Genomic DNA, 15,075 nt, shown 5'->3' on the forward strand with positions numbered 1-15,075 from the left:
AATATGCCTACCTAATAACATAGACAGTGAAAGACGCTTTCTTGAGTGCTGCAGATTTAACATTTGTGAGACTTCGTTCTTTAACTCAGGTCTCCAGTGTGCGAGTGAGTACCTCCCGACTCCCTCACCTCGTCCTGGCACCAGCCCCCACCGAGCCAGTGTGCCTGCAGGCGCAGGGCAGGTGTGTAAATGGGTGTAGCAAGAAAGCACCTGGCAGCCCCTTGTCTCCTCCCATTGGCTCTCCTTCACTCTGCCCCGCAGGTGCTCTGAGCATGTGTATACAACCGTCTGTGCCTCTCTCACGGTGCTTATCTTTGTTTTAAAAACTGGTTGTCTCTGTGTGTTCTTTTTCCTCCCGCTTTAACCTCTTAGAGTTTAAAGATTGTGTTTTATCCGTTGTTATCCTGAACGGCCTAGCAGTTTTGCACACAGTAGCATCTACATTTCTTGAATTATTGCATCAAAGTTTAGCAAGATTTTTCAAGAAAAGATGTAGGTGGAGTGCAGGAGTCGATCTTCTGTCCTGTTGCTCATCCCCTCTGGAGCCTTTACCTCCTACATGAGATGAATCCTCTGTAGGACATCTCTAGTAGGAGTTTGAGTGGCGCCATACTTTAGGCTGAAAGTTTACTTTTTGTAGCAGTTACAGGAAATCTTTTTCTTGTCATTGCTGTCAAGATGCAGATTAAGAAAACTTTGTAATTAGAATACATTTCCACTGCCAGTAATACAGTCTGTTCCTCACTGCTCTTTAGAAGATCCAGGTTTTACAGGCTTCTATTTTCATTTATCATCCAGAGTGGTATTAATACCTGGATAGCCAAATATCTAGAGCTGATGTAAAATGTTCATGTGTTGGGACATCTCAACATGCAAATGAGATACTTAAGAGATAATTTCCGATTGTTCTTTTATGATTAGACATTATTTCCTTTGTCTCAACCGGCCTTTGTATTTTGTCTTTAATCTGTATTTCACTTTGCCTGCTTTGGCAACTTTCTTCTTTGACCAAATCCTTTTGGGTCACTTTTTCATGTTTCTTAGTATGCTGTTCTTTCTAGTCTTAGCTATTTAGTTCCTTCAGACCCAGGGAAAGTAGGTTCTTTTTGTCTGAGTGCTGAGCTTTTATTTTCAGCTGTTTTCTTTGCAGTTTAGAATCATTCCACAGAATTTCCCTAAGCCGGCTACTCGTTTTTTCCTGGGAGCATGGAAACTGATCATGTCTTTTAAGCTGTGCTCTGATTTTTTAAAATCCACTTTCCTGTCTTCGGAAGTTCTCTTCAGTCTCACACAGTGGTGCTCCCTGTGTTATAAGACTTTCTGCCACTCGCATACATGGATGACTCTCTTTTTAAGGTAGGCATCCGATTCTGCTTCTTGTTTACTGGGTTAATCCAGAGAAATAGAACCTCTGTAGCACGATGGTACAGATTTCCCAAGTTGGCTCTAATTATGCTGGAAGTTCTTAAATCATATGCTCGCTATTTTATGGGAAGTTCATTTTTGCTACATTTCGCAGCCAAGTAAAGTAATCTCAAGAACAAGTAAAGTAATCTCAAGAAGAGATAGTAAGTAATACTTACTATCTTTGTTACATATAAAAACATACACTTGGGGGCCCCCCGGGGGGCTCAGTTGGTTAAGCATCTGACTCTTGATTTTGAATCGGGTCATGATCTCGCGGTTTGTGAGGTGGAGCCCCGTGTCTGACAGCATAGGGCCTGCTTGGGGTCCTGTCTCTCTCTGCCTCTCCCCCCCCCCCAAGTAAACTTTAAAAAACAAAACAAACCCATAAACTTAAAAGTGGTTAAAATAGTAAATTTTGTATTTATGTTCATGTTGTATTTTACCATAATTAAAAACAAAACGTATGCCTGGTTCCCTGAGAAAGGTAAAAACTAAAGTCAAGACAAGAGAACTCATGTCTTTATTATAGGGAGTTTTCTTTCAGCCAAATTACCTGAAATTATGCCGATAATAATTCTTTGTAGTCCTTCCATTTTTAGAGTATTATTCGTTTTTACTTTTTTTTTTAAGTAATCGCTACACCCAGTGTGGGGCTTGAACTCACAACTGCGTGATCAAGAGTCGCACGTTCTACCAACTGAGGCAGCCAGATGCCCCTAAAATAATGGGATTTTTTAGAGCAGTCTCAGGTGTATAAGTATACAGAGTTCCCATATGCCCCTTCACCCACACCCCAGTTTCTTCTGTCATTGACATCTTACATCAGTGGGTATATGGGTTACAAATTATGTACCAACATCATTACATTATTATTAACCAAAGCCTGTAGTTGAGCTTAGAGTTCATTCATTGTGTTGTATGTTCTATGTGTTTTGACAGATGTATAGCAGCCTGTACCTACTGTTACATTATCCTACGTAATCATTTTCCTGCCTACACTTCCCCTGTGCTGCCTCCCTCCTAAAACTCGTGTCGATCACTGAGCTTGTTGCTGTCTCTGTAGTACTTTTGCCTTTTCCAGAATGTCGTAGAATTGGAACCATATAGTATGCAGTCTTTTCAGATGGCTTCTTTCACTCAGCGACATGCCATGACGTGTCTCTGTGTCTTTTCAGGGCTTGACGGCTGATTTCTTTTTGCTGCTGAGTAACGTCCCATTGCATGGTGTACCGAGATTTGTTTATCTGTTCACCTGTGAAAGGACATCTTGGTTGCTTCCGTGGTTTAACACTTAATAAATAAAGCTTCTGTAAACATTCGCGTGCAGGTTCTAGGTGGACGTAAGCTTCCAACTCACTTGGGAGAATTGCTGGATCGTGTGTTTAGTTTTGTAAGAGACCGCATGTCTTCCCAAAGTGGAAAAAGTGGCTGTACCATTTTTGCATTCCAAGCAGCAGGTGAGAGAGTGCCTCTTGGTCTACATCCTTGCCAGTATTGGCTGTTGTCAGCGTTTCGGATTTTAGCTGTTGTTGTATGTGCTCAGTAGTATCTTGTTTTAATTTGCAGTTTTCTCGTGATCTATGATTTTCAGCATCTTTTCATATTTTTATTTACCCTCTGTATGTCTTCCTTGGTGCATTACGTATTCACATCTCTTACTCATTTTTTAAGTGAGTTCTTTGTTACTGTTGAGTATCAATAGTTGTTAGTATAATTTCGATACAGGCACGCCAAACTTTATCGCACTTTGTAGATGTTGCATTTTTTACAAACTGAAGGTTTGTGGCAACCCTGTATTGAGCAAGTGTATTGGCGCCGTTTTTCTAACAGCATTTGCTCACTTTCGTCTCTGTCACATTTTGGTAATATTCATAATATTTCAAAGTTTTTCATTATTATTGTATCAGTTATGGTGATCTGTGATCAGTGTTTTTTGTTCCGATTGTGATTGAAGTGCCACAACCCAACCACACCCCCACACCCAGAGAAGATGGCAGACGTGACAAATGCATTCGTCTCCGCTCCACTCGCTGGCCACTCCCTCGTCTCTCTCCCTCCCCTCAGGCCTCCCTATTCCCTGAGACAGCCATTAGTGAAATTTGGCCAGTTAATAACCCTACCGTGGTCTCTACGTGTTCATGTGAAAGGAAGAGGCACACGTCTCTCAGTCTCTCACTTGAAGTTGAAAGCTAAAAATAGGATTAAGTTTAATGAGGAAGGCAAGCAGAAAGCTGAGATAAGCAAAAAGCTCAGCCTCTTGTGAAACCATTTTACTGCTGACCTGGAGAAGGTTTTAGTTTAGTGGCCCGGATAGAAGCTCAAACCAACCGCCAAATTCTCTTCCGCCAAAGGCTAATTAAGAGCAAGGCCCTAACTCCCTTCAATTTTACGAAGGCTGCGAGCGGTAAGAAAAGGTTGAAGCTGGCAGAGGTTGGTTCATGAAGTTTAAGGGAAGAAGCTGTCTCTAGAACCTAAAAGGGCAAGGTGAGGCAGCAAGTGCTGACGTAGAAGCTGCGGCAAGTTCTCTGGAAGATCCAGCCAGAATAAAATAAGTAATAAGTTTGGCTCCATTAAACAGTGGATTTTCAGTGTAGACAAAATAGCCTTATCTTGGAAGAAGGTACCATTTGGGACTTTGATAGCTAGAGACAAGTCAATGTCTGGCATCAGAGCTTCAAAGGACAGGCTGACTCTTTTGTTAGGAACTGATGCAGCTGGTGATAGGAAGTTGAAGTCAGTGCTCATTTAATGTAAAAAATCCTAGGACCCTTAAGAATCATGCTAAATCCCTTCTGCCTGTGCTTTATAAATGGAACAGCAAAGCCTGGGTGACAGCATATCTGTTTATAGCACAGTTTGCTGAATGTTGTAAGCCTGCTGTTGAGACCTGCTCAGAAAAATATGATTCCTTTAAAAATATTATTACTTCTCAGGGCACTTTTGTGGCTCAGTTAAGTGTGTGACTCTTGGTTTGGGCTCAGGTCATGATCTTGCCATTTGTGAGTTCGATCCCCACATTGGTCTCTGTGCTGACAGCTGTGGAGCCTGCCTGGGATTCTCTGTCTCCCTCTCTGCCTTCCTCCTCCTCCTCCTCCTCCTCCTCCTCCTTCTTCTTCTTCTTCTTCTTCTTCTTCTCTCTCTCTCTCTCTCTCTCTCCCTCTCTCTCTCTCCCCCCCTCTCCCTCTCCCTCTCTCTTTCTCAATAAACACTTAAAAAATAAAATATTATTTCTCTCTGACATTATATCTGGTCACTCAGGAGCTTTGATGGAGATACACAACAAAATTAACGTTTTTATGCCTGCTAACACAACATCCATTCTGTAGCCGGTGGATCAAAGAGTAATTTCTACTTTCAAGTCTTACTGTTTAAGAAATACATTTCATTTGGCTACAGCTGCTGTAGATAGTGATTCCTGCGATGGATCTGGGTAAACTAAATTGAAAACCTCTGGAAAGGATTCACCATTTGAGATACCATTAAGAACATTTATGATTCGTGGAAAAAGGTCAGACTATCAACATTGACAGGAGTTTGGAAGAGTTGGTTCCAATCTACATGGACAACATTGGGGGATTCAGGACTTGAGTGGAGGAAGGAGGTACCTAAGTAGCTACGGATGTGGTGGAAACAGCAGGAGAACTGGAATTAGAAGTGGAGCCTGAAGAGGGGACTGAATGGCCGCAATCTCCCGGTCAAATTGAATGGACGAGGAGTTGCTTCTTAGGGAGGAGCAAAGAAAGTGGTTTCTTGAGATGGAATCTACTCTTGGTGAAGATTCTGGGAAGGTTGACCACAAAGAATGTAGAATGTTACATAAACTTAGCTGAGAAAAGCATAGGCATCGCTTGAGAAAATTGACTTCAATTTTTGAAAGAAGTTCTGCTGTGAGTAAAATACCACGAAGCAGCATTGCATGCTACACGGGAATCGCCCATGAAAGGGAGAGTCAGTCAGTGCAGCCAACTTCATCGCTGTCTTATTTTAAGAAATGGCAGGGGCGCCTGGGTGGCTCGGTCGGTTGGGCGTCCGACTTCGGCTCAGGTCACGGTCTCACGGTCCGTGAGTTCGAGCCCCGTGTCGGGCTCTGTGCTGACAGCTCAGAGCCTGGAGCCTGCTTCGGATTCTGTGTCTCCTTCTCTCTCTGCCCCTCCCCTGTTCATGCTCTGTCTCTCCCTGTCTCAAAAACAAATAAATGTTAAAAAAAAAAAATTAAAAAGAAATGGCCACAGCCACCCTAGTCCTCAATAGCCACCGCCCTGTTCAGTCAGCAGCCACCAGTGATCAGGCAGAACCCTCTACCAGCAAAAAGATTACCATTTGCTGAAGACTCGGGTGATTAGCATGTTTTAGCATTAAAGTATTTTTTAATTAAGGTATGTACTTTGTTTTTTTAAGACATAATGGTATTGTGCATTTAATAGGCTGCAGTATAGCGTAAGCATAACTTTTATATGTGCTGGGAAACCAAGTTCCTTGGACTCATTTTAATGCATTACTCGCTTTATCTCAGTGATCTAGAACCAAACCCACGGTATGTTGTGGTATGCCTGTCCAAATCCTTTATCAGATATGTGTTACACAAATATTTTCTGTTTATGGCTTATCTTTTCATTTTCTAAACAGTGTCTTTTACAGAACGGAAGTTTTTAATTTTAGTGACGTTCTACTTAACGAACTTTGTGTTTTGTGGATTGTGCTTTTGGTGTTATAGACAAAAAGGCATTGCCAAACCCAAGATCACCTAGATTTTCTTCTATGTTACCTTCTAGGAGTTTTATAGCTTGCATTTTACATTTAGATAATACGGTCCTTTTTTTTTTTTTTAATGTTTGTTTAGTTTGAGAGAGAGAGGCAGAGGGAGAGACGGAGAATCCCAAGCAGACACCACGCTCAGAGCAGAGCCCGACGTGGGGCTTGATCTCACAACTGTGAGATGATGACCTAAGGCAAAATCAAGAGTCAGATGCTTAACTGACTGAGCCACCCAGGCGCCCCTGTGGTCCCTTTTAAGTTAATTTTTGTGAAAGGTGTAAGGTCTGTCCGGATTCTGGTTTGTTGGGTTTTTTTTTGCTGTTTTTTTTGTTTTGTTTTGTTTTGTTTTGTTTTGTTTTGTTTTGTTTGCATGTGGATATGTGGATGTCCAGTTATTCCATCGCCGTCTGCTGAAAAGACTGTCCTTTCTCCATTGCATTGCCTTTGCTCCTTTGTCAAAGATCAGATGACTATGAGGGCTTATTTCTGGGCTCTCTGTTTGCTCTCTGTTTTGTTCTATTATTCTATTTGTTCATTCATCAATACCACACTATAGTGATTGTTGTATCATTTTAGCAAGTCTTAAAGTAGGGTAGTGTCAATCTGACAACTTTGTTCTTCAACATTATATTGGCTATTCTGGGTCTCTTGCTTCTCCGTGTACATTGTAGAATCATTTTGTTGATATCCACAAAATAACTTATGGGATTTTTGTTGGGATTACATGAACTCTAGATCCAGTTGGGAAGAACTGACATCTTGACAATATTAACCTTCCTATCTGTGAACCTGAAGTTTCTCTCCATTTATTTAGAGTCTTTGATTTTCTTCATTCGTCATATAGTTTTTCTCATATAGAGCTCATACATGTTTTGTTAGATTTATACTTGAGTATTTCATTTTGGGGGGAGTACTAATGTAAACGGAATGTAATTTCAAATTCTAGTTGTTCATCACTAGTTTATAAGAAAGCAGCCAACTTTTGTATATTAACCTTGTATCCTTCAGCAATGCTATCACAGTTGTATTTTAGTTCCATTTATTTTTACATGGATGGAACTTTTCTTTTGATCTCTACAGAGCACTCTGCATGGTTCTCCGTGTTAAGTTTTATCCTGTGTTATTTAATGCCTAACAAAGCCCAAACTTACTAAATCATTTCTTACCCGCTTTATTTCTCTTTGTAGTTATATATAAAACCAGATTTTTCTTAAACATTCCTTTCAGCCTTTATTTTCCTTTGAAGGTTAACTGGTAGAGTCTTAAAGTAACTTATACATTGTTTCAGAGGGAAAAGTCAAAAGAGAAAGGATTTACCGATGCAACAGAATCCTTGATAAACCAACTCAATAAGAGATATAAACCTAAGGATGACATAAAGTCTACAAGAAAATTCAAAGAGTCTTTGATTGATGGGTATGTACTTAAATTTTAGACATAAATATTTTTTTGACAGATCCAACTAAATTATTTCACAGTTATAAGAAAATTAGTTTTGAACATGTTCAAATAGTATAACTTTCTAGTAGAAAACACCTAGTTACTTTTGTAAATAGTAGCTGTTTTAATTGTACAGGAAGGGAACTAAATTTGAAATTAGTCATTGTAGTATGTGATTCTATTTTATAAAGTATCAAAATACCATATTGATAGAGCATACCTTTTCATAAGTCTTTAGGCTATAGACATTTTCAGATTTTATTTATTGAGCCTAGTAATGAGTAAGACTAAATACGTGTACATATGTTGCTTGAGCGGAATAGGACATCGAAATGAGCTGAGCTGAGTCGCTTTCATATAATAAATATGTTATTTTTTGTCTGCAGTCTTTCTGAAAGTTAGGTTTTTTCTTATTAAAAGACGTTTCTTTATAGGTTGTAGGTGGTTAATTCATGTCTAAATTAATTCTGGCCTTCTTACAAGGCATGAAACACTTTCATGGCAGAACCATTCATTTCAAATTGCTTGGCACCTTTTGCCGCATGCGTGGTTCATCTTAGAATTAGCAGTCATGGTTGCTGTTTACGAGGAGGGAGGTTGCAGGATTATGAGACTAGTCTTGTCACACTGCAGTTATTTACAGCGTATCGAATGTAAACTTAGCGATCCAAATGTTTTACCTTATATAACGTGGCTTTTACGAAGAACATTCCACTGATGATTGCTTTTTTCATTTTGACAATATCTTTTTTATAGTGGTTTTTCAAACAAATCTGATCTACAGCTCAGTAAGGTAGGTTATTTCACTACACCAAATGTATAGTCAAACTCTGATAACTGTAAACATAAAATGGAAGCACAGTAGGATGGAGTTCATGTTTTCAGCATGTTGATAAATGGGTTAAACAACTGCAAGTTTAGTGACAAGTACTCAAAAGAGTCCTTTCTGTTCTGCTTTTCAAAATAAAAGTTCCTTTTTCTTAAGTTATTTATTTACTTCTTTTGAGAGAGAAAGAGACCGAGAGAGAAGGGGCAGAGAGAGAGAATCCCAAGCGGGCTCTGCACTGGCAGTGCAGAGCCCAGTGTAGGGCTTGATCTCACCAACTGTGAGATCATGACCTGAGCTGCAGTCAAGAGTTGGACACTTAACTGACCGAGCCACCTAGGTGCCCCCAAAATGTTTCTTTTACATGTGTGAGTGTGATATTTTCACTTTCTGCCTTGTGATTCAATAAATCTTTGTTTTCATTTGTTTTCCTTAGCTAATCTCATCTCTTCTGACAAGAAGATCTTTCTTTACTCTGTATCTCTGTTAAAAAAATTATTTATGCAGGCTTCAAATACCAATTGCCTTTGAATTATTCCTCACAATTACTTTCTACCCATTTAATTTCACGTTTTGAGGTTCACCTTCTGTACGTTCCTCTTAAATCACCCTCTGCCGCCTTATGTAGCTCCTTTATCCTAGTTTGGGTTCTAATTTCTAATCCCTGGATTATTGCAGTGGCATTTGTGTAATTTTTTTTGCCTCTAGTATTTCTCTTGTCAGTCCGCCATCCTGTTCAGTGCCAGCTCTTTCTCTTTTTTTTTTTAATTTTTTTAAACTATTATTTATTTTTGAGACAGAGAGAGACAGAGCATGAACGGGGGAGGGTCAGAGAGAGGGAGACACAGAATCTGAAACAGGCTCCAGGCTCTGAGCTGTCAGCACAGAGCCCGACGCGGGGCTCGAACTCACGGACTGTGAGATCATGACCTGAGCCGAAGTCGGCCGCTTAACCGACTGAGCCACCCAGGCGCCCCGCTCTGTCTCTTTTTAAAGCACACACTTCAGCTGTGCCCTTCTGTTCAGATGACTTCTCTGGTCCCTGTTGCTTACTGAGTGCAGACTTAGGCGGGCTCTCTAGTCCCTTTAAAAGTCTGTCTTTATTTCCTAGTATTAGTTCCCTAGACATGTCTCCTTTAGCTGAAGCATAATAACTTGAGATTCCCCGAAGTGTTTTCCCTAAGTGCCTATTCTCTTTTTCTTCCCCTCTTTATGAAAAACCAAACTGAGTCGGGATGCTCTCACACTCTTTTCTGCTCATCAGAGCTTGATTTCTCCTTGCGAGTCTTGCTTCAGAGTCCGCCTTCTTTTTGAAAACTTGCAAACCCCACATGGGCAGAATCTACACGCCGGTTTCTTTGTACCATTTTTTGATATTTTACTGAGTCTTGCAGTTCTTTTTTCTCTCTGGTGTCTTCTATTAGTGTGTGTCTGTTTAAATCATCTTTGTATCCTGTGTGACCCTTCTGCTTACTTTTGTATCTCATTTGATATCTTGGCTTATCTTTGCGTCTTCTGTAATACCTACACACGCTAGCATGCAATAGACGAGTTTAACAGATATATCTAAACACTGGTAAAAATCATATTGGAAAGGATGACTCAGATAAGCGATCAGAGGAGTAATATATTAAGGGATAAACTTTCTGGAATAATACACATAATTATATACAAGATAGCCAAAGTACATAATAAAATTGAATGTAGTTAACAACTAAAATGAATGTTTTGTTTTAACATTTCCAACTTATTAGACTTCTGAGCATCTCTTTTCGGTAAGCAATCATTTAGTGATATTAGTAGTGATTTTCCATAAACCTTAGTGTCTCCCAAAGTTTTTCTGTTGAAGACTTTAAAGCAAACGAGTCTAGAAAAAAAAGAAGCATGTTTGTTCTGCGATTCTGGAATCACTAAGGTTCAGCTTGTTTTGAAACCAGTGAAAAGGTCATTTACCTATGTACAGTGATGGCAGTGCATATTAAAAAGTAAGGATTCTATGTTTGTATTTAATTTACTTTCAGTCATATTCTTATTTAATACCTAAGTCTTCAAAATTTATAACAGTATGGATGTTTAATACTTTTATTCAGTTTACATTAAGGCAACAGCTACAGATGGAAAATAGGAGTAGAAACAGGTAGAAAATATATGAAAAATACAATTGCGCATGTTGTTTGCCAAGTATACTAATGTACAAGTTTCAATGGTTGTATATCAACTTCTTTTGTATTTAGGAAAAAGTTCAGAAAAAAAGTTATAGGCAACTGAAGACTACTTTTGTTAATGTTACTTCTGAATGCCCACTGTAAGTAATTTTTCATAGATCTTGCGGTTTTCTTCATATACGAAGAATATTTATTATATAATGAAGTTAATATTTCTCTTCATTTTTACAGGAATGATGTTTACAATTTTAACTTGAATGGCGCTGATGAGCCTATTATAAAACTTGGAGTAAGCTAGAAATCAGTATTTTGTATTGGTTATTCAGTATTTATTTTGTATTCACTATATTGTTATTACAGTGTATGTTTTTTGGTTTCCATTCTCTTGTAGGTATGTTTTAAAGTATGTTTAAATACTTTAAAGCTTCTTTTGTACCGACTTAGGTATATTTGGTTTCCTTTAAAACCTTTTGGACTGAAGTAGAGAAAAATGAGTAATTAGGACATGGGAGTGGGGACTCACCCTACTACTTCAAGAACATCACTTTGCTTCTTGATACAAGACATTTTAAAACCATCGCTCTTACTTATTTTGTTTTTAATATATTTTATAGTATTAACTTTTTATATATAAAAGTATTTTAGTAAGCTTAATTTAATTGATGCGTCTTACGAGAGGAAGTGATAGAAACTAGAATTTATATGTTCATTTTTTAAAACGTATGTTTACCTTATTTTGACACTAAGAAAAAATTTTTAATGTTTATTCACCATCTAGATCCAGGAATTTCAAGCTGCAGCTACAGAAGCCTGTGTGGATAATTCAATAAAATTGTAGGTGTTTTTATTATAATCGGATGGATCAGAGTAAAATAAGTTTCTCAGCTGTTCTTTTTCTTCAGTATATCCTCCCAGTTTGTGTGAGAGGCTCTACCATACTCAGAAGAAGGATGGGGAACGTTGTTGGTGGGACTGCCCCCTGACGTTCCTGACACTTCGGCCTTTACTCCTGAAACTGACATGTGCGTCCTCTGCACTTGTCATGTTAGCTGTGCATGTCCGATGATGAAGCTGGAGGGACTCAGTCCTTCATCCAACCTTGTTATTTTTATAATGAACCGAGGTCAGAGAGGATGAGCGACTTGGCCAGATTATACAGTGAGCTAGTGAAAGAGTAGGGCTGAAGACCCGTGTCTAGCTGTTCGGTGCATGTTACCTTAAGGAAAAAGTAATTAAATTAAAATTAATGCATCTTTTTGTTTAAGGATAGGTTTGAGGAATCATGATGAACTTGAATCTTCTCTCAAAACAAAAGATAAAAAAGTAAGTTACAATATCCTAGTGTGTCCGTTAAGAACTTTATTTTAAAAAATAATTTTCTGGGGCACCTGGGTGGCTCAGTCGGTTGAGTGTCCAGCTCTTCGTTTTGGCTCAGGTCGTGATCTCACGGTTTGAGATCGAGCTCTGCGCGCTGACAGCACAGAGCCTGCTTGGGATTCTCTCTCTACTCCTCCCCCCCCCCCCCGCGTATGCACACCCTCTCTCTCAAGATAAATACTTAAACAAAAATTTCCTGTGCCAGAGATGATCACAGATCTAGAAAACAAAAATATTTGGGTTTTTCCCCCTCTATTAGACTGTTCATGTGCCCACTATGACTCTGTTATGGTCTCAGAGCTATTTGTAAGTCATCTACTAACAGAAGATATGATAGCTTTAGTTACTTTCTTTGATGGCATCAGCTCGTGTCTGTGTGGAAGTAAGCTGTTTTAACTTTCAAACAACAACAAAATAGGAATCTCAATCTCTGATCTGGGTTTCTGGGTGATTTGTTTGTCTGGATATGTGTTCTTAATGCCAGGTACATTAGTATGCTAAAAAATTAAGTTAGTTTTTCTGTTGCTTGGGTTGTTTCTGTTTTTTTGTTTTTTAGCTTAACTTTAAAAAAAATTTTTTTACATTTCTTTATTTTTATTTTTTTTAACGTTTATTTATTTTTGACACAGAGAGAGACAGAGCATGAACAGGGGAAGGGCAGAGAGAGAGGGAGACACAGAACCTGAAACGGGCTGCAGGCTCTGAGCTGTCAGCACAGAACCCAACGCGGGGCTTGAACTCACGGATCATGAGATCATGACCTGAGCCAAAGTCAGACACTTAACCGACTGAGCCACCCAGGCGCCCCTACATTTATTTATTTTTGAAAGACAGACAAGCACAGGTGGGTGAGGGGCAGAGAGAGAAAGAGACACAGAATCCAAAGCAGGCCCCAGGCTCTGAGCTGTCAGCACAGAGCCTAATGCGGGGTTCAAGTCCACGAACTGTGAGATCATGAACTGAGCCAAAGTTGGATGCTTATCCAACTGAGCCACCCAGGCGCCCCTAGCTTAACTTACCTTTAATGGTATATAATGAGACACGTTTCTTCATCTATTATATGGATTCTTTTTTTTTTTTAATAGATTGTAGCAAATCATAAAAAGAAAAATCTCTTTAGTGATACTGACACAGAATACAGATGTGATGACAGCAAGACCGATGTTAGCTGGCTGAAGGAACCAAAATCAAAACCACAGCTGATAGACTATAGCAGAAATAAAAATGTGAAGAAACAGAAAAGTGGCAAATCAAGTAAGAAATGACTTCAGAGAAATATTGGAAATGATTTTACCATGTCAACTACTTAAAATGCTTTGTTGGCTGACAAGTATATTTGTACATTGTTAGTGTTGATAACTATGTAGTCTTATGAATAGAAGAGTAAATACACCACGACACTACAGTGGTTTTGTTTTTTGTTTTATTTTTAGTAATATGGTTGTGTAGAAATTATTTTTTTTTACTGGAATCTTAAAGACAGAAAATATGATTGTCATATTCTTTGGTTCATGCATACTCTTCACCATTTGTCCACTCGTGGCCTGCTGTTATACAATTGTTTAGCAATTGTGGATAGTGTGTTATTAAATACTCATGAACCCAACACTCTAAGCAAAAATCAAATCTTGGACATGCCATTTCCTGTCACAGCTAACACATATACTTTTTAGGAATGCATATAAAAACATATTATAAGGAAAACCATTTTCTTGCAGAAATATTTTTGCCTAAATCTTCCACAGAATGGTCTTCCCAGCATATGGCTTTTGCTTTGTCTAGTGAATCTCTTAAAGCAGTTGGATAAGAGTTTGAGGTATGGGTTTTTGGCTAGACATATGGACCATTTTCCTAGCTTGTTTACTAAAACACAGAGATTTTATATATTCCGTTTTTAAAATAAGACCTTTTAAGTTGATATTTAAGAGAACCAGCCTTTACTTTATGTCAGGATAAATATAACCAATAGTAGCCTCTGTGTATGTGGAGGGTGGGGTGCATGACGGCGTAAACAGAAGTAAAAACAAAAACCTGGAAATGAAGCTTGGCACGTATTGGTGAATGAGGCTGAATCTTGAAAAGAGACGAGGCCTGTCATCTCCGCCAAGACGAGAAGCAGCAGAATCATCTTAATATGAGAGAGAGAAGTCTGAGACAGCAGCATGTGCTGGTGCGGGGAGTGCAGTGGGGGCGGGGGGTGGGGGGAGCGGCCAGAGCCCAGACAGGACCTGTGAGAAGAGGCCGAAAGATGCACTGCACCTGCTCTGGGCAGCGGCGTGGTATCTTATCAGCCAGGAGCTGATAAAAGTCACATGCTCTCAGGGAGTTTATACTCTTTTGTAACATCTTGAGACATTCAAGGTTAGAATACTGTAATCAGTACAGAGTTTTAAAATTGGACTTCTGAGTGAATGGTTTTGTTTAAACGGCTGCATGTCTGCAAGTCATATGTAGGGACTGGCTTATCGCCAGGATTGGAAGACCTTTCTCCCAGAACTTCATTGCTTCCTTGGCTTGGATAGTCCCATTTCTTAGGCTTCAGAGAATATTCAGAAAGTTGATTGTGCCTGAAAGGCAAAAAAAGGAATAGGGACTAAAGCTACTCTCAGGAAATATGGATGAATCTTAGAAACAATGAGGGGCGAAAAATAAAGCACACCATAGGAGAGGATACTGTTTTATAAAGTTCATTATATTGTTTAGGGATACATATCTGTGAAGTAAAACTTTATTTTTTTTAAGACCAAATGAATGAGAAACAATTCAGGATAATGAAAATACTCCCTTTTGGCAGAGGGGATATTGAGCCTCAGAGAGAGTACACATAAATAGATAACATCATTATTCATAATCTAGCTTTTCAATTGATAGATGCATAGGTGTTCACTTTATAACTTACATTCCCTATTCTCACGCATGTTGAAGAAGTTTCATAGTGTAAAGGAGAAAAGAAATTGGTCATTTATATCCTACCAAACACTACAAAGTTATCGATGTCAGTTTAGCCTCAAATCATCTCGAAATTCAAATTTTTGAATGAATTTAAATACGTATTCTTGTTATGACTTTAACTTCTATGCAGAAATATTCTAATAAATTTTAATA

The 15,075-nt window shown here is 38.9% G+C and overlaps 1 protein-coding gene across 2 annotated transcripts in view; it reads left to right on the forward strand.

The window, feature by feature from the left end:
* The window catches only part of SYCP2 (synaptonemal complex protein 2), a 57,522-nt gene that overhangs the window by 30,965 nt on the left and 11,482 nt on the right, over positions 1 to 15,075 (forward strand). For both annotated transcript variants that reach the window (XM_027046576.2, XM_027046577.2), the window contains exons 18-24: positions 7,451 to 7,578; positions 8,359 to 8,395; positions 10,663 to 10,733; positions 10,825 to 10,882; positions 11,372 to 11,427; positions 11,859 to 11,916; positions 13,056 to 13,224. In XM_027046576.2, coding sequence (XP_026902377.2) covers positions 7,451 to 7,578; positions 8,359 to 8,395; positions 10,663 to 10,733; positions 10,825 to 10,882; positions 11,372 to 11,427; positions 11,859 to 11,916; positions 13,056 to 13,224 — 577 coding nt within the window. The remainder of the gene's footprint in view (positions 1 to 7,450; positions 7,579 to 8,358; positions 8,396 to 10,662; positions 10,734 to 10,824; positions 10,883 to 11,371; positions 11,428 to 11,858; positions 11,917 to 13,055; positions 13,225 to 15,075) is intronic.

This window comes from Acinonyx jubatus, chromosome A3, assembly GCF_027475565.1.
Source record: "Acinonyx jubatus isolate Ajub_Pintada_27869175 chromosome A3, VMU_Ajub_asm_v1.0, whole genome shotgun sequence".
NCBI lineage: Eukaryota > Metazoa > Chordata > Mammalia > Carnivora > Felidae > Acinonyx > Acinonyx jubatus.